Here is a 24,279-nt window from a genome sequence, read left to right as displayed (position 1 = left end):
TCTGCCCAGTTCTGCCCACCTACACTTAGTTATAATAAGCAACAAGGAAGCAAAGTGTTACTTTCAATTCCATCTCGTCTTTAATATCAACACCCCCTAGGAGACTGAGCAAGCTTTATAACTTCTAAACACCTTGTAAGGTGTCGGCTATATCCTCTATATAAAATACGTATCCATCCCAACAATCATATCATTACAATCAATAACACATACACATTTACAGTTGCCTTTAGTTCGTGAACTTAATAAAAGTAATTCATTATTTCAATATATGAACGTTTATAAAGTATCAGGGAAGACTTGCGCCCTGCAGTGATTCAAATAATTTATTAAATCAGAATCTGCGGCCATCAGATTAACTGTCAGTTTGTTTATCTTTAATAATGAGTAAAAATGACGTTGCATATCCAGTCCTATAAAATACCCAGTGCACTCAGGCACTAATACAAGTGTCTCTGCTGGTTGTATGCGACTGCTGCTGTTGATATTGTTATCGTGGACACCTCACAAAAGGTACACTGAGGGACTAATTTATTACATTACCAGGTAGAAGTGTATTACATATCAGACAGGTCAGAGTTACTACATTACTGGGAGATTATTAAATGAATGGTTGTTACAATGGTAGTTGTGATTAATTCTTCATAATCAGCTCAGTGTAGGTCTGCAACAATCCCTGGGCAAGCATGTTGAATTTCAGGTACGGTCAGCTGCTTGCAGGTGTTTAAAACGGATTTTGTTTAACGCTGAAGCAATTGACCGTATTCAGGATGCAATATTCTGACTGCAGGGATTGTGGTTAATACATTTAAAAAAGCACATTAAGCACTTACAACGACCCTATAAAATACATTCAGAAATGCATAATATACATTTTAGGTCAGAATAAAAAACATAAATAAAAACACAGCAAACAAACACAAGCATTTAAAAACAATATATTTTTCAATTTAAGAACACGATAAAAAAAAAAAAAAAAATGAAGTGATCGTTAAGAGAATGATCATTTAAAACAAATTGGTAGGTCTTCATTTTTCAGTTATCACGTGTGCGGGATGTAGCGCTTACAGTGATGACGTGTTTTAAAGCTGCGCGCTCAAGGCCTCCCGCAGAGATGTCGTCACAGAGCACGCCCCCGGGCTGCCGTTCTACACTATTGCGGGGCGACCGTTGAGTTTGGAACACGGGGACGAGCACGTTGGGCGCACTCACGCAAAGTTCAATTTTGCGCGCGTATTGCAAACCTCAACCAGAAAACAGCCGAGAAATAAGAGTCCGACTAAGTAAATAAAAATCAAAGCTTTGGCAGGAAGCATATGTCCCGGGTAAGTAATAATAATTGCGAACCTTATAGGTTTTAACGCAAAGCTTTTGACAATTGAACAGAAAAAGGAAAAACTTAAATTGGACGTACTGTTTTCGTGCTTATTGAAGTTTTGAATACTGTACCGCTCTTTCGAGTAGGCGAGCTAAACGTGTTTTGAGGCGATACTAGTTTAAGTTTAGTATAGTATTTGAACAATTTTACTGTTGTTTAAATTAGATCAGCTTTCAAACATCTGTCATGTTTGTGTTATTTGACATGGAGCGCTATAGCGCATGTATCTATAGTGTTTTCCCCACAGAATCGAGTTCTGTCTTTTATAATTGTCTTATTAAAACCACAGTTCTATGGAGAGTAATTGTACTCTATCTGACGCTAAACAAGCACGACTTTAATTTTAATCGATAGTACTTGGAATGTTTTCACTTTTCACAGTCTGGTGTAAATACGAGTGGGAAACCAAGTGGGTACATAGCGATAGTACACTTCATAACTGTACAATACTGTGTTTTGTTACATTGTAATTTTTGATCCACATGCTGCCTGTTTTTCAGTACATCTATAGGAGCACTGGGTGTTAAAAATGACGAAACGGGAGGCATTTTTACAAGCTGTCAGCAAAGAATATGTGGACGAGTTTTTGAAATTTATAAATCTGAGTGTAAGTGCTTGTATTGGTTTTAAGATAGTGTGCTTGATTAACTAAATTTTTTCTGAAATGTGTTATTTTAGTAACGTTTTATATATAACGCACATTGAAAATGTACATACACCTTTCACTAAGAAAAGTCTAGTTTAAAGAGTAAAATACTGTAAGATTCCAGTCATTTTATAGTCTATTTATTAAAGCTGTTTTATATATAATTGACAGAGATGCCAGCCAGTCAATCAGTCCAATATACAATCTGTTCAGAAATATTTCACTTGTTCAAGAACGGCCAAGTTGTCATAGGGTCCAGTCCTATAAAGATGTGATATCTATGAAAGGGGTGAAGTTATATACAAAATGTTATACTGTAAAAGTGTCTAAGTCAAACAAGACACAATTGGTTTGTTTATTGATTTAGAATAGGAACTGGTAGCAACATGAAGGCTGACCCTTTCTTTATATAGAACTTACCCCCTTTTGAAGATATCTCATCTTTAGTGGCTGGACCCTTTAGGCTAACCGTTTTTGTACATAAGAAACATTTTGAGAGAGAGCTTTTTTTTAACAATTATTTATACAGTATAATGTATAATACAAATTCAAGTAAACACCACTGGGATTCAATCTCATGTATCCAGATGAGACCTGACCACAGTGCTCTAGTTAAGATACCTTTTTTCTTTGGATCATAGAAGGACCGTTCAGACCCATTTGATTTGGATGAGCTGCTTCAAGAGTTTCCCAAAAAACAGAAGGAGCAATTATGGGAGAATCTGGGGAAGCTCTTGACAGATGTTTTACTGGAGTTTCCCATGGAGAAGTGGAACTGTGAGATTGATGAAGACAGTGCTGATGAAATGGAAGTGGAGGGCTCAGACGACTTGGTAAAGTTGTGTGCTTACTGTAATTCATGTCTAATTGTATATAGCCTTAAAAAGAAAAAAAGTATTAACATCCATGTGTTTTTCTGTGTAATATATTGATGTATTCCCCCTTTTAGAAACAGACTATGTCAGTGATTGAAGGTGTGGTTATGGTAGCTTGTGCTTCTGTTCGTGTAATTGATGAGGATGTGACCTATGGGGCCCTGCTAGAAAGTGCCATTATATTAAATGGTGAGTATATTTTATTTTATTTTTATTTAATTATTTATTTACAATACTAACCCATATGGATTTTTGGTGACAGTGTATCATTTCATAGTTGTTTGTACTTTACAAAACAAAGCTAAGACACACCTCCTGTGGTCTTCTGTTGTCAGGTGACTTCCAGTACTGTTGACCAAGATTCCTAATCGTTATGGCATGCTATACATTTGTGATACCTTCATAGCTTCACAATTAATGCGCTCTGAGCCTTCAAACAAAAAGCATATCATTTTCTAATTATTTCTATTCAAATTTTCGGTAACATCATCAGTTAATACACGAGTAACAGATTATTATTATGAAGTACAGATGCAATTAGGTATACTTGAAATTCAAAATGTTTGAAGTTTGGTGAGAGTCTATTATAACTGGTGAGCAATTTTTTAAATCCAACTCGCTCATTAACACCAGCAATAGAGCTCAACTGCAGAGCGAGCTGTCAAACTGAAAGGAATTCCACAGCCAGCAACACAGAACTGTAGAACTCGGGCAGGAAAAAAATGTTCCTCAGAGAGATTAGAAATACTGCTTGGGGTCGTGGGCATTAAATTCTCATAACACACACTGCCTCATGCATTTGTCTCTCTCTATTAGACATTCATTGTACATACATAAGCAGAAATATAGTACATACATACATACCGGTATTCACACACCAGTATTTAAATTTTTTTTTTAAACTTATTTGGAGAATTGACCGTATCTTTACATTGGCTTTTTATACAACAGTCCTGAATTCCTCACCAGTACTTCCTTTTCTTTTCAGGTATTTTAGATGCTTTGCCTAAATCTCAGTTGTTTTTGCAAATTTCGATCCAGCGACTGTGTGAGTCTTGGTGGGAAAAGGGACTGGAAGGAAAAGAAGAACTTGGAAAAACTGCATTTCTTATGCTTTTGGAAAAAAGTCTTTTACTTAAGAATTCGGTACAGTACAATCTTGATTTAATGATTTTATCACAGGGTTCCTTTATCAGTCTAGTTTTAGCAATCCCAATCGTTATGGTATTTTATCACACAAAGTCGTCAGACATGTGTTACATTATTATCATGTTTTTGTGTGATGTACATTTCATTCCTGAATTATTTTTTGTCAAAATTCAGTTATATAATTAATAATAGAACTTCACTCCTATTAAGTTTTCATAACAGGACATATATATTATATATTTCTACACTACCTCAGACTGGGATTAGGAGTACCATGAGGTCCCAACATTATTTCCGATGACATCTTAACAGACGGTGCTAAATGACCCGTTTTAAATAAAATGCATACCATTGCATTCCTTTAAAAAAAAAAGAAAAAAAAAAAAAAAGTTTTGACTTGCCAGTGTTTTTCTTCTACTACTCTTGCAAATACATTTCTCCAGGGCATGGTACAGTAATATAAAGTAAAATAAATAAACAACAACATTGAATATGCCTGAAAGCAACATTTGGCAATTGTGTGTTCTTGTACTACCCAGGAAAAACCACTGGGTGGAGCTCACGCTTTAGTGTAACAGGAACAAAAGCTGTGGTCAGAATTCAGCCCAGGTCTTAAGTTTGTTTGTAGTTGGTTTGTCTTAATAGCCAAGATCATTCTAATAAAAAGCTTCATGCAAGTGACAGTCTCTACTATGTATATTCACATTAGTTATTTGAAATACAACAGCATGTCTCAAAATAGTATTTTGTAACATAAAGGTGTACAGCATTGCAAGGACAAGTGTCTAATTCAATATTTTAAATCGGACTGAGAAATAATTAAAGTAGAAAAAATGGCAGCAACTTACCCTAAAACCTTTATACCTTTTTCTAATGGTCTTCTTAATTGTATCATTAAAGCAGCCAGGTTGGTTCTATATTAGGAGAATATGATTACATGATTCTATGTTGTTCTGCCTGTTCTGTTGACTAGATACACTGAAAATCTTTTAAACTAACAGTGCAAGTTGACAAACCAAAAAGTATAGGCCTACACAATCTTCTCTCTTTTCAAGCAAGATGCTGTAATTGCTATTGATATGAACATGCTATATATGAATGTTCTGCTTAACAATGGTGTAAAACATCTATTTGAAACATGGATGTCAAAATAACAGTTTTGCAGAAGGATTACAGTTAAAACAACTTCTGATTGATGAATATTTGAGCAACTGTTTAATTTGTTATTAACTGTTTTTTTTTTTTTTTAATGAAAACTATGCATAATCCATGTGATTTTACTTCATGGATGGAAATAAGACTCATTGCATAGCAGTTTCACCCACTGGTTAGCCACGATGTATAGGTAACAAGCTCTGGTGTGTCTTAATCTCCTAGTGAAACCAGAAGTGGATCACACTGCTGTGCAATGGGAGACTTATTTTTATCCTTGTACTTTGCGTTTTAAGGCTGCAGACATACGTCGACTGTGGAACCTCCACCAGGCACTGCTCAGCTTTGACTATGACTCTGAAGACAGCAGAGAAGTGAAGGACATGCTGCTACAATGCTTTCTGAGTGTGAACCATATCAAAAGGGAAGAGGCAAGTGTTCACCCAGATACACCATTCTTTATCTCAGGCACATCAATGCACATCCTCATCATCAGTATGTTCCTGTTTTTAGGGAAGAAGGTTTCTGAGTTTCCTCTTCAGCTGGAATGTGAACTTTATAAAGATGATTCATGGAACTCTTAGAAATCAACTTCAGTTTTTTCCAAAGTAGGTATGATAGAGGTTACAGTAACCAGTAATGTAACATTTGTTCTCTTATTTCTGTTCTTTTATAACATGTATAAAAGCTGTAGGGTAAGAATTACATGTCATTGAAAAAGATAAACATTCCAAGATGCTGGTTCTTATGATTTAAGATTTAAGTTTGTAAATCTGCCTTTTTTTATTGCAATGTGTCAATTTTACATTTATCAAAGGTCCTGTTTTTATTTCTATTTCCATACATTTAGATCCATCACAGTTCATGTTGCAGAACTTTACTTCCGAGCATGGACAAAAGCATCTGGAGTCTTTTTACAGGTAGGAGCTTCCATCTGTCCTGTCATCTCATATCTAATGTGACACAATTTAAGTTGAATGTCAGATCAACGTCATGCAAGCGCTGTAACTTTAGGATTTCCATGGACAATGTAGTGCAATGCCAGTAATGTAACCTCGCTCTAAATTTCAGAAGAACTAGATCAGACAAACGTATCTGTTTTAATATAGAGGCTCTGTTGCCTGTTTGTTCATTGTTGCAGTTCAGAAACAGACCTTCTTTCCTTCCTAGTGTAAGAACTGTCTTATAACATGCTGCTTTTTCCAGTTTCATTTCAGGGTAATTGCCAGTATAATAATTGTCACTTTATTGCCACATGTTAGGCACAGAGCAAGATGGCTCGTTAGCAATATTGCTGGCAATTGTTCAAGCTGTGATGTGATTTTTGTGATCATTTCAAGTTGACAGTGTTTTCTGATAACATTTTTGATAAGGTTCAAAGCTGTGTTAGTGACCATACACATACAGAATGCTGCCTAGTGTAAACCAGTCCTTGTTTAACATTAGTACAGTCCCTGGTTAACATTGCACTTTTAACAGGTCAGATGGGATTTAGCAGGGACATTGTTTTCATCAATTGTGAATGATGAATAGATAGCTATAATTGTCTGAGTTTTAAAATAAAAGGTAATTATTTAAATTAGAAAGCCATCTCTCAAGTACATTATTTTGTGGCCACAATTGCTTTGATGCTAACTGTACCTTAAGTCAAGGAGACACTAGTCTACATGTTGCTAGAAAATGTAGAATGAAACCTGTTGCTTCTATATTGTTGCTTCAGGTTTCAGGGGACACTATTGTACAGTTTGTAGACATTGTAGATAGACTGATAGACAACACAGAGAAACAATACTTAGATGATATTTCCTATCAAAAAGTTTTAGTGTTTAGTGTTTTTTGCAATATAATAATAATAAACTATTATGTGTATATACTGTATAGGATCGTATTAGTAATATCTACCATTATCCTTATCAGTTTTCTTATGAATTTGTTACTTTGGCTTGAAGGTTTTTCTGTTTTATTTGTGTAAGTAAAACTAATTGTAAATGGAGAGAGATTGAAATGTGATGTTAGTTTTTTGTATTATATTATTTTGAACAGAATTTCCATTTATGCCAGATGACGATTCTTTTCCACAAATCAGATATAGGTAACTGTAAATATTTTGAGGTTGCATCTGCTGAACTACAGAGTGTTAAACAAAATGTAGGACTTGCGTTATCCATTACTATTAAGTTGTATCAAATGAAAGCCTTTATTTGAGACAAAATGACCACTGAAAACACAACTTAGAACTTAAACGTAACACACCGTTAGCATACTGTTGCAGTTTAACATGAACTCTCATGCTTCAGCGTCGGCACCAAACCGGCATTCTATTTCTGTTTAAAATGGTTCATAATAGTAAATCGTTTTTTCAAGGAATATAATAGTAGTTTTGTTGACTGATGCCGTTCCACTTCATCTTGTGCATTTCTGACAAATTGGTTATTAACTATCAGGAATGGACTGATGAACACTTATTTACTTGTCTATACTGCCTATAAAAGAAAAAAAGAAAAAAAAAATCACCCTGAAAAAAAAAACAATAAGGAGAGTCTCTCAATATTCATTTCATTTTCTCAGCCATTTTTCTTTATTTTTTTGACAACAAAGAAGCTAGTCACGTGACTTTTTACATCGCTTTCATTGGCTGATTTAGTCTGATATAATGTTGCTTCTACAAAATCAACCATCCTTTGATACAGTTGCTTGCAACAAATTTGCCTGAAACCTGTAGCTTGTATGTCTCTTTTTACAAAGAAAGTATCCCTTTCTACATTTTTTTCTAGCAACATGTAGACTAGTGTCCCCTCAGCTTTAGACAAGAATGAACAACAGTGTTTAAAACTAAAATACATTTTTTGTTTTTGGACATTATCTAGACAAGACAGTGGAATTTTCTTTGGTTTTGAATTGTTTTTAATATCACCAACCTATTACCTTGGTTCTAATATATAAAAGTTTTATTTTCAGGAAATTGAAAATGGCTGCATCCAAGATTTAATGCACCATGGAGTTCATCTGCACAGGAATTCCCCTGTTAATTCCAAAGTGAGGCAGGTAATATCCTTCCCTTTATTCTTGTTAAAGAACATTGTGAGCCTGTACTGAAATTCATGTGTATTACATACTGTAGTCCCTCTCTAAACCGGACATGTCGGGAGACAGACAGTAATGCCATCAATGCCTTTGCAGATTCTGAGTTACTTCCACAAACAGAAGCATCGCCAAGGAGTAGAAGAAATGCTATACAGATTATACCAGCCTATACTATGGCGGGGGCTGAAGGTAAAAGATTTTTATATGAACAAATTGAAGTGCACTGAAAATTAAGTACACAGAAGATGTCCTACTTTTTCCATTGAGAAAAACAATGTCAAAAGTGTGAGGCAGCAAGGTCTAGTGCCACCATATATTTTGCTTTTATAACACACACACACAATTCTGATGGTAATAGCATTTTGAAGTTTTAGAGGCATGTTTTTGTAAAACACAAATCACAGTACTTTAAGATGAAGACAAAATACCTCAAACCAACATTGCATTGAGTGAAAGCCCCTATTTGAACTGTTCTGTGGTGCAGTCTGACTAAAACAAAAACAATAAAAACCATTTCATTGAACACCACATGGCCCAATCCTGTAAATATTTTACAGTTTGAATACACTTGTCTTTGGATGATATTTTTTATGAAGGGTGACAGTACAGTCACGAAAACAGTTTGATTTTTATTTTAAATAAAGCCATTAGATAGAATCATTATAGTCAAGCCATGGAGCAGTGTTTGCCCTTCCATCTTTGACTGAAGTGGACTGCATTACTAGCTTTTAAAAAAATAAACTGAATAATTAAGCTATACAGTATTTAATAATTAACTAATCCAGTGTTTCAGAAATGCTAGAAAGATGGAAAGAAGATATTTTTTTCAATTAAACATGGCTTGTTTAGCTTTAAATAGTCAAGGAAACCCAATCGGTACCCTTGCTTGTACAGTTTGTGTAGGCATATAATAAATGTGTGTGTTCTGTGAGTCTTGTATGTTGGTTTTAGCAAAGTGTTCTCTCTCAGAACAATACTGTGTAGGCTGAGGGCTTTTATTTTTATTATTTAATTTATTTTAAATTCACTTGTTTTACCATTGTATTTTATTCCAATGCAACACACAGGCCAGGAATTCTGAAGTCCGTGCAAATGCCGCTTTGTTGTTCACTGAAGCATTCCCTGTTCGAGATCCGAGCTTCGATAATGAGGTCATGGACAGTGAAATCCAGAGACAGTTCGAAGTGCTTTTTGTAAGTCGTCTGGTTTTCTCAGGCAGCAGCTTATTAGTGTTCAAAATTAAATATTGGTAGTGTAAGAATAGGAACATACTGTAAAGATCTCCCTACGCTGAAATAAAACTGTCTTTGTTTTTGTTTAGAGAATGTCCTGTATAATGACAATTTTGGTGCTAATGAAATTGCATTTTGGAAGGAAAAACAGGAGTCTTATAATGTATGGTAGTGCTAATTGGGGTTCTGTGAAACATAGTGTTAATTCAAGTAAAGTAAACAAGCTTTAAAAAAACAAAAACATGTTTTAAATGTTATTAATTTAATGAAATTGACTCCTGGGAGCCAAAGCATATAGGCATTAATGTAAAACTGAGTATTTTTCAAGTTGGCAAGGTAATGCATGGGAAACATACAGTGACCTCCTTGTTTCAGAGTCTTCTTGAAGACCCTCAGCCTCTAGTTCGTTCGACAGGGGTACTTGGTGTATGCAGAGTAGCTACCAAGTACTGGGACATGATCCCCCCCACCATCCTCACAGACTTCCTTAAAAAGCTGATTGACCTGGCTTCTGACGTAAGCTCTGCTGATGTCCGCTGTTCTGTCTTTAAGGTATATTGGAGCTTTCTTGTGTATCATAATTATATTGTTAGTATCAGTCTGGATAGACTTTTTTTTTTTTTAATTTATTAACCACCACAGCAATATTTTAGTGGATTTTTCTCTTTCAGTTGTCCGGTCTGATTTGGTCTTTGTGTTCTTTTTTTGTGAGGCATGGTCCAGGTCTGAGTGGGTCATTTGTTTTAGCAAAAATTGGAATAGACTAATTCAGCAGCTATAATCACAGGCCACTTTAGTGATGGAAATAAGACTCCCATTGCAGAGCAGTTTGATGGTTTTACTGTGAGTTTAGTAAGACACACCTGAGCTTGTTACCTATACACTGTGGTAAATCAAGCTTGTATTAAAAACTGCTATACAATAAGACATTGTATAGCCGTTAAAATAAAGATTTCCACAGAAAAGTGAATCTCTATATTTGAAGAGGCTGCATGTGTCTGCTTGCATTTCCCCTTGTTTTCTTAAGCATTCTGATGTCTTCAGTTGTGGCCTGTGTGACTCGTATGGTTTATAAATTCTTAGCTCATAATGGCCTACTCCTATTGCTGTATAAAGCTGTAACTGCCTTTCCTGCCTATTTTAAATGTTGAATCCGACTGAACCGAGGAAGATCAAACACTTTAGATATCTTTAGAGTGCTGAAAGCATTTATAATAAGTCCCATGTTGTTATATGCAAAACGTGTATGCTCTGGTGGTTTAAACTGTGCTTGCTGTAAGCATGTTGCCTTCACGGTGTAAATTAGATTTTTGGAGCCCTGTCCCTTTGAAACATGGACTTCTTTTTTTACATTCAAAACCATTACTTTGTTTTTGTCCTGTTGCATTAACTTAATGTAGAGCAGGGGTGTCAAACTTCAGTCCTCGAGGGCTGCAGGGCCTTCTGGCTTTCATTCCAACTTGGTCTCAATTAACTTAATTGATTTATTTGTTCAATACGTTTTCAAAAGTCTTTTAAACCTGATGATTAAAATTGCACTTGATTTAAGATACATGACCTATAAAACATTTCAAGGCTTGGAGAGAAGTGTTATGCATTGTTTTTTTTTTACTGTATCTTGTAAAGCGCACTTTGAAAGGTAGTAAGGTGCTATATAAAAGATAGATTGATTAAATGTGTCCAATTAATCAAATAATTAGACCAATTAAGTAAGAGCTCATGTGGAATGAAAGCCAGAAGACACTGCGGCCCCCTCCAGGAGCCGAGTTCGACACCCCTGATTAGATTAACTCAGTGCATTTTGTTACCTGGTCTTTTTTTCTTTTTTTTTTTTCCTTTTGAATTATTTTTTCAGTGCATGGCAATGGTAATGGAAAACAAGCTAAGCCATCCATTGCTTGAGCAGCTCTTGCCAACTCTGAAAAACAGCCTTCATGACAATTCAGAGAAGGTGCGTGTGGCCTTTGTGGATCTCCTGCAGAAAATTAAAGCTGTCAGAGCGGCCAAGGTAAGATGAATAGGATCTGGATCCCATTTGTCACAAACAAAAACTAGCTGACTAACATTTCTCATGATGAAGCTGGCACATGAGACAAGAAGGAAATAAGGACTTATTAAACGGCAGCACCTGGTGTCCTCAGCAGAAGATTTGAACCCCTTTAGTTTCAATGAAGAATCTCTGTAGGGTTTCCAGGGTTGATGGTTAGGTCGGTTTTGTCCTGTTTTGTAAATTGCCATTTGTATCAGATTCTGAATGTGCTTGTCAGTGTTATGAGCTGTTGCCCTGTTTGTTCTTTTTACATTACCTGTGTGTCTGTCTGATAATCGCTGCTTATTGCAGCAGGGGAGACATGGATATTTAAGATTCTTGTAAGCAAATGTTAAAAAATGTATCCATCCCACCAGACACGAATGGGCTATAAGTGGTGTGGTTGGTTTTGCTAGAAATTGTTTGCGGTCTAAAGATTACTTAGACTATAGATTGTTCTCTTTCTTTTATTTACAGTTTTGGAAAGTGTGCCCGATGGAACATCTTCTGGCCCGGCTTGAGACAGATTCCCGGCCAGTCGCTAGGCGGATTGTGAACCTTCTTTTCAACTCTTTTCTTCCTGTTAACCAATCGGAAGAAGTTTGGTGTGAACGTTGTGTCACTCTCATACAGATGAATCCCATGGCAGCAAGAAAGTTCTACCAGTATGCCCACGAACATACTGCTCCTACTAATATAGGTGAGGGCAGAAAATCACTGCGTACATTCAGATGAGAGGGGACGTGAAGTAAAGCACTATGACTCCATGTAGCCACACCATCACAGTCAGCTGTCAAGACCCTTGCACAGGGAAGAGGCTGTATATAGTACAAAGCAGGAAAAACTAATCTTTTGGTTCCAGCTATTGATCTTGTAGAGCAGATGTATGTTTCCTGAGAATTGGTATAGTCTCACAAATATGGTCTGACCAGACGAATAATGAGATATATCTGCCACACAATGAGACCAGATTTTTTCCTTCTATCTGTTAAGTCATCTAAATGTAGTAATCAATATTTATTGCAGCAAAGCTGATGCTCACAATTCGCCGATGCTTAAATGCTTGTATCCAGAGAACAGCCAGAGAAGACCAAGATGATGCCGAAAACAGTAACAAGGAGAATACAAGTGTAAGTACATTGAAAAGCTTTAAGCCTAAAAGTTTCAGGAATATTTCTGACATTTGTCTGTTAAAGAGTAGCCAAGAAATGAACTTTACTATTTTGTTGTTAATGGAAAATCATTGACTCTACTTGAAAGTTATCAATCAACAATTGTGGTATGTGTTTGTATGGATCCAAGCTGGATTACATTGTATTAAGATAGTAAAATCGTTTGATTGGATTTTCCTTGCTGTTGAAAGGCTATCACTTAATATATTTTGTCTTCAGTCATGCCTGCAGTCCAAAACATTGCATTATCTAACAACACTCAAGCGATCCATGACTTTTTTGTCTTTTGTCTAGAAAAACTGACGGATGATGACAAATTGTCTGCTGTATTGTACTGTTTCTTTCATGAATAATTCTAGAAGCTTGGTGTGATGTATTTTTATTGTTCTACATACTGTAATCAATTACCAAGGCTAGATCATCCAGAGTCTTTCTGCTGTAGTAGTAAGAGCCTGGTGATCTAACAGGTATTCATTTGGTTTTGTATTGATGGCAATAAACAGTTAGAAACACCTGAAATGATTGAAGACATCATAAAAGGACAAGGAGACTTTCATATTTCTAATTTGTTGCAGGTCCTGGAACATGTTCTGTCCATTAATGACACAGCCTCCATGGCCAGCTTGCTGGAAATCACAGTCATACTTTGGAGAAGTATCCGCAAATCACTAGAAATGAATAAAGAGGCCCTTGTCTACACAACAAGCAAGTTTGCATCTGTGCTACCAGAGTATTTCCGAGTGTTTAAGGTAAGTTTTAATGTCCAAGTAGCTTTATTTCTTTAATCAACAGCAATTAAACAAAAGTGTTTAGAATTGTGCATTGCGTTTAAGATCAAGAGTAAGGGTGAATATTGTTTTCTGTCCACAGGAGGATCGTTGCATGGCACCATTAATTCTACTAGCTTCCTTTATGCCTGCTGCAGCTGTCCCTACTTTCAGGTCTGATACTTTAATTCCTAACCATTTGACATTCCCTTTTTGAAAGGTGTTTTTAAGCTTCATCACTTTTTGCATCTACGTAAGGGTGACTGTGTTTTCTGCAGCTGCGGGGTTGTCTCAAAGCTGAGAAGCTTGGAAAAAGGAGCCACTGAAAACCAGTACTCTTCACTCATAGACTGCCTTTGCCAGTGGGGTCAAGTTGGACATGTTCTGGAGGTCATTACAGACTGGCTAACTGAGGCTATGCCACTTAAACAGGTTCGTCAAAAAAAAAAAAGGATCACTACAGAACTTTTTAGGTTTGGAAAATTGAAATGGAGTCAAGGCAATCAAGAGGTTTTTGACTGAGATATACAGTAATCCCTTGTTATATGAGCGCAATTCTTTCCTTGAAAATTGCTTGTTAGGCGAAATCTCGTATAACAGAAATGAAATCCCCATTGGTTCCCATGTTATAATCTTCGATTCTTTGTTATAGTAAATATTAATGAAGTTGTAAAAATGCTAACAATAAATAAAGCAGTTATGAAAAAGAGAATATTAAATATAAAACAGAAATAAAAAAAGCACTTTAAGAAGAGATAGCAGAAGCAACTGACAACCGCTGCACACGCGAGACAACACGAGAACGGTACAATGATAAAGGCGGCTCACAGCGCATGCTAGTGGTGGTGAATGCTGTGACGTACCCTTGCACAGACTCAATATGATGGGCCACTTTGCGAGCTCCCTTCTCGTAAGAGCGAAAATATGCTTGTTTAAAGGAAAAACAGACATTCATTTCTGTGTCTCTTATAATTGAAATCTGGTAGTTCGTATAGCGAGGAATAATTGTATATAAAGCACAGTACAGATGTGTTTTCATATCTTTGTGTTTCTGTGTATTTAAAATTGTAATGCATGTTTTCTTCTATTGTCAGAGCAAAAGGGACTCAGAGCGCAGAGTGCGCATACAGGAGGTGGTGGAAGCCAAACCAGACTTGGCCCTTGATTATGTTGAATACATGATCACCCACGCAATGAATCGGGACTGCCTGCTTTCTGTACCACAGAAGAAATTAAACCATCTTCTGAAAGCCCTTGGCGCTAATTGCCACAGAGGAAGCCACTTGCCCTTGGCGAGTATGGCTGATGAAATATATATATATATATATATATATATATATATATATATATATATATATATATATATATATATATATATATATATATTATTATATATTTATTCCTAGTGGAATACATATCTCCAATGACTGAACTATAGTACTTGCATATGTATTCCTGCTCAACCAGTTCTGATGTAACTTAATACAGATGGTCTTTTGATAATATCAATAAATATATATGGATGTGCCTGTAAGGATCTGGCATCTCAATATAATTGAGCATGTTTGGGATGAACTTTTAAAAAAGCATTTGTCATCAGAGTCCTCTGGGTACCTTTCTGCACCACTTGCGTGGAAATTTAATGACTAAATAGTAGGGATGCAACAGTTGTCAATTTTGAGAAACTGGAACTAACATTTGCATAAAATTACAATTTTCAATGCTTTTTCTTTGTTTTTTTTACAATGAAAAGGCATTGGCAGTTTCTGCACTAAGCTGGCTGTATTTTCGGGAGCTCATTGTACACTTTGCTGTATGCAGATGGTTCAGATTAACATCCCTTAATAGTTTTAATATGGTAACATAAATCAAAAGTTATGACAAGACTTGCCTGTGATTCTGACAGCCCTGAGTTGAAATAGTCCGTTCCCTTGGCTGCACTAATGCAGTTTGGTTTTGTCTTTACACACGTTGTAGGGTCTATGCAACGTCGAGCCAAGACATATATAAACCCCAATCCACAATGAAAATGGATAATATAACTGGACATACTTTTATAACTACAAAGCCAGATGTATTTTATTTTTAAACTGTTATGTAAGTCATTTTTTTGTTTTAAAATACCTAATATAGAAATATAACATTACTTTGTAGGAGGTATTCTACTCATTTATAAGTTCACCTGAGACAGGCTCCTGCAAAATAGACAAAGAAACTGCTCTGAGGGCTTTTTTGATTCGTGGTCGACTGATCATCCATCTTCAGCATAAAGTAAGTGGTTTTCCAAAAATATATATATATATATATATATATATATATATATATATATATATATATATATATATATATATATATATATATATATATATATATATATATAAATATAAATACATAATCTCTGTTAGTATACCTTGTTTTCAGTTTGATTACTGTTTTTACATTTTAGGCAATTCATAGTATTGTCTTGGCTTTGCCGCAGTCAGCTTTTATGCTGTCATAATTAAAATAGCGGGCCCTAACAAGCTGCTGTCCCAACCCTGGAACGGTTCCTCCTCCGTTATGTGAATCGCTTCTTTGTACTCCTAGGTTGCGAACTAGGGTTGTTAAATGTCTGGTTGAAGGTGGGATCAAGGGTTTATATTTTTTCTTTTCTGATTTGATGTTGCTTTGGTGTAAACGATGTTCAAATGTTTCAATACCAACTGCACACATAACGTGTTGCACAAAATAATGCTCTGCAACAGTCGGCATTCATGAACTAATCACTTGTTTCAGTATAACACAGATGAAAGGACTTACCTCTTACTTCTGGAAAACACTGCTGCGTGGACAATTGAGAAGGTGCTGCCATTCTTAATAAATCCAATATGTGAAGATGAAGCATCAGAACAGAAGACTCTGGTTGCAAAACAGGCTGTTGAAGTATGTTTATGTTCTATCGTTTGTGTGTAATTCATAGCTGTATTAGAATGTATAGTACCCATATACATTCATATATAAAAAGCCTCTTCCAATATATATTTCCATGAACACAGTAACTTTGTTCTTTCCAGTGATACTTGCTCACACAGGGCTTCTGTAATCGGTTGCTTCTTTATAAAAAATGGATTATCTGAATGTGCTGACGTAGAAGAAAAACTGCTTCAGTAGGTATCAAACTTAATTCTGCCTTTTGAACTGTTAAGAATGTAAATGAGTTGTAAGGAATAAGAAGCAGTATTAGACAACTAACGGTGTACTTTCTTTAACCCTTTGCAGTCCTATTTCGGACCAGGTCTGACATTACAATTTTCCCTTTCCCGTCCAATATCGGACCTTGTCCGATCTCATCAAAAAGACGTAAAGCACAGGTCTCAAGTCATTTTTTTCTCCAGAGAAAGACGAGAAAACCTTTCAATGGCCGAGTGAGACTGATAGGAGCCGAATGAAACCGAAATAGCCGCATCCACTAGAGAGATAACACGGACACAACAAAGGAGGTGGCTGCTTCTGCATCCAGCACTCAAAGAATATCACAGACATCTGCAGAGCTTTTTGAGATGTTATAGTAATAAAATAATGACTTGAATCGCATTATTGAGGAGTTTGGTGATAAAACGAGTGATCAGGAGAGGATTTATCAGTTTGCACGACTATAAAGAAGTATGTGAAAAATACAGCGAACAAGGGGTGGGGCTTGGCTGGAGATGCAGTACTAGGTGTCCTTTTGCGATTCAATGCCTTTTAAACCGTTTTTAAACTGTTTTAAACGGCGCGTGTGAAAATAATTTGGACCTGACGCACCTGACAAGCGCTGAATAAATGGACTGCAAAGGGCTTTACCAAAGACAAACTGGAGATTTTATTTATTAAAATAATTATGTACTAGGTTGTCACAAAATAAATTAGAATTGCATCTCCATTTAATAAACATTAAATAATCAACATTCTTTTATCAATTACAATTCTTCCTCTACTTCTGGATGTACACAGTGGGTGTTTAGGTCTTGATCTACAGGATACAGTACACAGTGGGTGTTTAGGTCTTGATCTACAGGATACAGTACACAGTGGGTGTTTAGGTCTTGATCTACAGGATACAGTACACAGTGGGTGTTTAGGTCTTGATCTACAGGATACAGTACACAGTGGGTGTTTAGGTCTTGATCTACAGGATACAGTACACAGTGGGTGTTTAGGTCTTGATCTGCAGGATACAGTACACAGTGGGTGTTTAGGTCTTGATTTACAGGATACAGTACACAGTGGATGTTTTAGGTCTTGATTTACAGGATACAGTGCATATTTAGGTCTTGATTTACAGGATACAGTGCACAGTGAGTGTTTTAGGTCTTGATTTACAGGATACAGTGCACAGTTGCCACTGGAGACTTTATTTCCTTGAACAAGTTCCATTTTTATAAAGAGGTTGGCTTTGATGCACTTGTCTATACAACGACTCAAGGGGATAATGTAAATGGGTTAATAAAATGAATACTTTATCTATTTTAAACCACCAAGAACAAAAAAATAAAATAAATAAAGCTGTGATACTATGCTGGTTAAGTCACCCCAACAGTAACTTGCTCAGTGGTGCTCAATAAAAGTAAAAGGTTTCTTCAGAAAGGGAAGGCCCCCTGGTCATGTCATGTTTCATAAAGCACTTTTAATGTATTGAAACTGCACTCCTGGAGAAGGGTTGCCGACCCCTGTTCTATAGTACAGTCTTGAAAACACATTTATTTTCCAAGGGAAAGATTTATATCCGATTTATAAAAGCTTTACTTTACTGATTCACACACAATACATTTAATTATGAAAATTAATTGCAGTATTTTAATTTTGTATTACACAGGCATGTCTGGCCGTTTGCAAAGATGTGATTATGGTTGGCCTTGCTGACCCAGAGTTTCAAGGACAGATTCTACGGTTTTCCCTGTCTGTGCTGCAAGCGGGTATGTGGTTGTTCTAATGGCAGGCTTGAAAATATGTTTCTTTTCCATGCAGCACTTGAAAGGACTCCAAACTTGCTTTTAATGAATGTCTGGGACTTGCTCTAAACTAGTTAAACAGTAATCTTAGTTTATTTGCATTTACATTTGTTTATAATAGTCTCAATTTTTAAATGTTGACATAACTAATGTATAAAACATAACGTTTGCTAAAATATGTATGCATTTTAAGAAGGAATATTGTGTTGTAATGGTTTAGACATATGACTTGTACATTTCTTTTATAAATGTCCAGCTGGTAAGGAAGAATTTGTTTGAAGATAATTATTCAAGCTCTGTACACACACATACACACCGTCTTTGTTATCATCAGTCCAATGGTGTATCATGCGTGTGTTCTTCCATTCACAGAGAGGGGATACATGTGTGTGCCGTTGCTCCTTTCTGTCCTCAAGGAGATTACTGAGAACTGCCTGGCCCTGACTGTTCAAAACCAAAACGAGGACCTGCTGGTTCTCCTTAACATCGCCCAGAATGTCTTCCAAAAAATCCTTGAAACAGCTGCGCGCAGACTGAGGAAGCAGCGTGAAGAGGCCTTGCAGGTATGCCCTTTTTAAAATTTAAGGTATAGGAAACATAAGGGTTAATGTGTATTTTTAAATTTAGTCGTCGGCAATGGATTTTTTGGTGCCCAATTTTCTTCCCAATTTGGAAACACTAATTGTATTGATCTCGGTCCACTGCTGCAACCCCCGCATCAACTTCGCACAGCGGCGGCAGACGCATGCATCCTCCGAAACTGTAGGTCCACTGCGAAGCCGTCAGACCTTTAGTGCCGGAGGACAACACATATTCAAATGGCTCCACAGTAACAACAGATATTCAAATGGCTCCACAGTAACAACACATATTCAAATGGCTCCACAGTAACAACACATATTCAAATGGCTCCACAGCAGACCCACAGGCACCTTGCCAGCCACAGGAGTCGCTAGTGCGTGGTGAACCAAGGATTACCCTGCCAACCTGAGCCCTCCCTACCCAGGCAGCGCTCTGCCAATTGTGCACTGCTCCCTGGGAACTCCCGGTCACAGTCTGCAAATGATATAGCCTGGACACGAACCAGCGATCTCCAGGCTATTTGGCACATCCTGCACTCCACGTGGAACGTCTTTACTGGATGCGCCACTCAGGAGCCCCTAAAATGTGTATTATATGTATCCCCTTCCCTTGGTGATGATGACACAGTCTTTATCTGGTCAGGATTAGACTTTGACAGGTAGTAGGCTGAGCTCTTACAGTTCCGCCTGTCCTTGCAAGAAATTACATATTACTACGTGTTTAAGATACTACACTTGTTTCTGTTTTCTAGTTGCTCCATTCTGCTCACGTGATGCTTGCAGATTTCATTAATGTCGTTCAGGACTGGCATGCTGCTAATGTGTTGATACTTCATGGTGTGTTCTCAACCATTCTTGCTGCAGTACTTGTGGAGTTAAGCAATTACTTGCAGAAGGTAAGCTTTTTTAAAAAAAATAAATAAATAAACAATAAAAAAAATTGTTCTTTTTGTTCAGTGTGGTATTTCCTTTTGTGCATTGCTCAGCCAAAGTTCACCCTAACTGTAGGAAACTTTTCATAGAAAAGAAGTAATCTGACATACTTTAAATACAGTCCATGATGACCTGCTTATGTTAGTGACACCAAGATAGACTGGCCAAGATATTTAAAGTTAGTAAGTTTGGTTTCGTTTTAATATCTTTGAAAGTATGGCCCGGACGGGGTTTAAAACCCATTCCTGAATAAAGTGTGGAATCTGGCCGTTCCCCAATTGAAGCCGATTTGTTTTTCTTCAGTGTGCGTCATGGCTGTCTGTAAGAGTAGCTCAATGACAGTTTTTGTTCTGCTGCAAGGACAAGTATGTTTTATTAAACAGAGAGTCTACAGAGCCCTTTTATATTAAGTTTTTTTCTCCTTTTGGTAAGAAGTATTGGATGAGTTTGAAAAGTAAGTTAGAGCAGCGTTTCGGGACGGGATCTCCCTTTTTAGAGGAAGCAGAGCACAGCGAAACTAGGACACCTTTTGTTTTTATTAGCTTTGTTTTTAACAATATTGTTTGTTTTGCATTTTTTGTTTGTATTTTGTAAACGATGGTCCTGCTGAAGTAGCAGCATCCCCCGAGTGATACCATTGTTGGGAGCTCAGTGGTGGTGCCTGTTATTGCATGTGTGCTATGAAACAGTAAAACGTGCAATCCCTCTGGCTTTCTTCCTCCCTCTCTTGCAGCGCATTCCCATACCCTTTTTCACTTGATAATTAAAGTAGATTTTAATGAAAATGCGTGGGTATGGAGATGCTGGTCTGAATAAATGGTGACGTGCTTTCTCGTGGTGCTGACGTCTGTAATGTGATTTTTCTGGAATACTGTATGTATGTTGCTGACAAAATGCCTCGTTTAGTCTTGCCTGTAGAATTAACATTGCGCCAATGATTTTGATTTGGTTTCAGATTTCGCATGCGGAGGAGCTAACCCCTCCTGAGACAGTTCAAGACCTGCCTCCACTTTCAAGCACATTACTTGCAATTATTATGAAATCTCCAAGTCTGATCAGGTAATGGAAGAGGATTTTTACGTTTCTAGCAGAATATCCTCATCGTCCTCATGATAAATCCTCAGTAAAACTGTCCTATTACAGTAAATGGTACAACGTTGTGCGCTGCTTCCCAGTAAGGGAAGTTTGTATGAATTTTCAAACCCGCTGCTGCTGCACCTACTACTGCCACGATCTCATCTTTTAAGCTGACTGCTTCATTTTCAGTACAGTTGACACTGCTCAGGCTAAAACTAACGTCATCCTTCATGTTGATATGTGATCTGTCATGTGACTTTTTTTGATACACACGTATTCTGTGATTCGCTAGGTTAGCAACATTAACCCTTTCCTGACAGCCTTTTTGTCAAAGCCTTACTGTATATATCAGAAACCTATATGGTATAGTCACTTCACATTTACAGGGTTATGTGAACATTGCATTCATTCTAAGTGTGTTGCTGACCAGGGTAGTGACCTATTATTTATTTTATTTTTTTTAGGTCATTTCTTTGTGAGTTAAATGAGTCTGTTGATTCTGAAGCAGTGGAAGGTGTTGTTGGATTGACTGCAGTCCTATGCATCTTAACAGTGGTCAGGCAGGGTGAGTTTATGCTTTGCATGCTGCATTCTATTCATTTGTCTAGATTTATGTAAAAATAATAGATTGGAGAAATATTCCACAGATTAATATTAATCCTTTACCTTGTTCCCAATTAAGCATGAAACTTAATTCTTTTTTTATTAATCTGTCTTTGTGTTGAAGGGCAATGGAGAATGAAATCTCTGTATGGCTGGGATTTGAAGCCGTTATTTGTGAACCCCATTCTTTTGAGAGTGTTCCCAAGTAACTTAATCAGCATTAAATAATTACATTAACTGATGATTTTAAAATAAATGTTAATTACATTTTGCCTTTGCCCACACCAATGCTTTGGCAGCATTAACTCTCTACTATATCATGTATGGCATCCAATTGTACTAGTACTTGCATCAGCTTGTACTTGCACTGAACTGCTCAATTAACTACTGCTCCTAACACTAACTACATACTGTACATTGTATTTGATTTTACTCTTATAGGTAACCATACTCACGTTTTTTGTAATTGTTCTTTTTTTAAATTATTCACATCCATTTATCATACTGTCTTCATACTGGACTTTACTCATATAAGCAAATATTTACTATCGGTTTTAACTGCTCTTAGTCAAACTCGCTCTTACTTATAACTTACTGTATTCTTTATTTTGCTCTTACTTGAATTTGATCTTATTGTACTTTCGTAACTGTTCTTATCTATTGTGATGTTTTATAATGTATATTTTATAATGCGATACTTTATACTGTGATATTTTGTAACAATTGTAAGTCACCATGGATAAGGACAGCTGCTAATAAATAATTTAAATAAGTAAATAATAATTAAAACTGTTTTCTGAAAAGGACTGGTCATGACTTTTATGAAAACTGTAGAACATAATAGCAGAACCTAATACATTAAATAATGTTATTACGTGTTTGCACAATTTGAAACAGTTTAATGCACTTTGTTGTTGTTTTCTTTTCTTAAGGTAAATGTAAAGGATCTGAAATTAAGAGTTCTGCAGCCTCAGTTCATATCAAACTGCAGAAGTATTATGAAGTTATGGCCGAAGCAAGTGATAATATTGAAAGGTAAAGTGTCAACTACAGGAGTACAAACAGTTCTGGATTAATAAAAAATGTAAAATGAGTCCTTTAAATTCCTACACTGTGTGGCAAGAAACTCAGTTTGGCAGTTCTATGACAGGCGTTTTATTTTGTTGGAGCCCTGTATAAAATAGTTCAAATAGGTAGTCAAATCTATTGATTTTTTTGTTCTATAAAAAAGTGGTTGGCCTTCTACACATTCTGAAACTCAGTAAACACTAGCAGAGATGTTTCTCACCTCTGCAGGTTGTGCTTTGTGAATCTCTTCTTTAATATATATTCTTATCTGCTGACACAAGCGTTGATTAGGTCTCAGACTTCTTCCAGATACTGTGTCAAGGTTAAATACCTCCATTAACCTTGGAATAATTTCAGTTGTGAATGTATTTCTGCTAAAGAAAATTATTTCAGGTAAAGTTTGGGTACTTCAGGTTACAGTGGTAGCCATACACACAGTCTTTGCTTTCCTGTTTTTAATTGAAGCTTTTTTCTTTTCTTTACAGAGCAATATATGAATCGGCTCTTAAGATTGGAAATGACATCTTGCAGCCATGATGTGATTTGTGTGCATGATTTTGGATTTATGTTTAAGAAAATGTTTCATGTATGTAATCAGAAAACAACCAGATAGATTTTACTATGAAATAAGCATTATTCTACATGGTTGATGTATAATGATTAAAGGAATAATGCTAATTCATATATATAAAAATATACGTCTGTATACTTAGAAAAAGAAAGTGATATTGCCATACCATACCTAACCATGTAGGTTAAGCGACAACAAGAATATCTGTGACTTGTAGGTGTGGGTGTGTTCAGTTTGTTTTGTTTGTTTTTTGATGATCTCTAGAAATTGTTGTACAACAAAACATGTGATTGTTACTTCCTTCCAGGATTGCTTCATCACATAGAAAAAAAATCAACACTGAACTGCTTCAATGCCACTATTTGTAGCAACAAAAACCAATCAAGCTGTTTTGAAGTTGATCTGAATGTACAGTTTCAAAGAAGTTTGTTGCAGTGAAGGGTATTTCCATGTTGGCCAGATTATTTTTGTACTTACATTTATTAATGTGTTGCTAAAACTTTGACCTTATCCCTTTCTCATACAGTAAATATATTACAAAAACATATCCATTGCTTTTTGTGTGTTATTTTGGTATTTTTATGAAGATGATACATTGTGACAATCCATGCAAGTCATTGAATTTCTGGACATGAAAATAATGTTGTCAATGATCTAAGAATTATGATATTTTATTCATGCTGAAGTGTTGGTACATTATAGATGTCCTTTTTAGTCAAGTGAATTGTAGTGAGCTGTGTTTGTTGTTGAAATATGACCAGTATATAATAATTGGAAGTTTACAATGTTAAAATATTATTGTATTCTACTACATTCTGTATCTATTACAAGGCTGGCCTGTGAAACATAAACTATATTATGATGAAATGAGTACTTTGTCTAAGTGGAACATGAGTGGCAGCGTGTTGCAGGACACATTAATGGGGATGCATAGAATTTGCTCTTAGAAATAGCATTATGCTATTTTTAAAAAAATGTTTAATAAAAAATAA

At 36.2% G+C, this 24,279-nt stretch overlaps 1 protein-coding gene across 1 annotated transcript; it reads left to right on the top strand.

The window, feature by feature from the left end:
• The first annotated feature begins 1,012 nt into the window (after positions 1-1,012).
• ncapg2 (non-SMC condensin II complex, subunit G2) lies at positions 1,013-24,279 on the top strand. The gene is made up of 28 exons (XM_041243630.1): positions 1,013-1,325; positions 1,879-1,985; positions 2,666-2,857; positions 2,974-3,088; positions 3,888-4,045; positions 5,497-5,631; positions 5,714-5,808; positions 6,051-6,120; positions 8,159-8,245; positions 8,381-8,473; positions 9,352-9,477; positions 9,892-10,068; positions 11,372-11,524; positions 12,023-12,245; positions 12,572-12,675; positions 13,293-13,466; positions 13,588-13,658; positions 13,763-13,916; positions 14,579-14,743; positions 15,639-15,755; positions 16,260-16,406; positions 18,319-18,418; positions 18,827-19,017; positions 19,788-19,931; positions 20,924-21,027; positions 21,510-21,610; positions 22,581-22,683; positions 23,202-24,279. The coding sequence occupies exons 2-28, from the start codon at positions 1,908-1,910 to the stop codon at positions 23,251-23,253; spliced, it is 3,429 nt and encodes a 1,142-aa protein (XP_041099564.1). The 5' UTR covers positions 1,013-1,325; positions 1,879-1,907; the 3' UTR covers positions 23,254-24,279.

This window comes from Polyodon spathula, chromosome 3, assembly GCF_017654505.1.
Source record: "Polyodon spathula isolate WHYD16114869_AA chromosome 3, ASM1765450v1, whole genome shotgun sequence".
NCBI classification, from domain to species: Eukaryota; Metazoa; Chordata; class Actinopteri; order Acipenseriformes; family Polyodontidae; genus Polyodon; species Polyodon spathula.
The sequence above is the reverse complement of the archived record's forward strand: the minus strand, read 5'-3'. Positions and strand labels throughout refer to the sequence as shown.

Coding starts and splice junctions, on each gene's coding strand:
- ncapg2 (XM_041243630.1), top strand. CDS start 1,908: ATGACGAAACGGGAGGCATTTTTACAAGCTGTCAGCAAAGAATATGTG. Junction 18,419..18,826: donor CCTGTCTGTGCTGCAAGCGG/GTATGTGGTTGT, acceptor TTCCATTCACAG/AGAGGGGATACATGTGTGTG. Junction 21,611..22,580: donor CTTAACAGTGGTCAGGCAGG/GTGAGTTTATGC, acceptor TCTTTTCTTAAG/GTAAATGTAAAGGATCTGAA.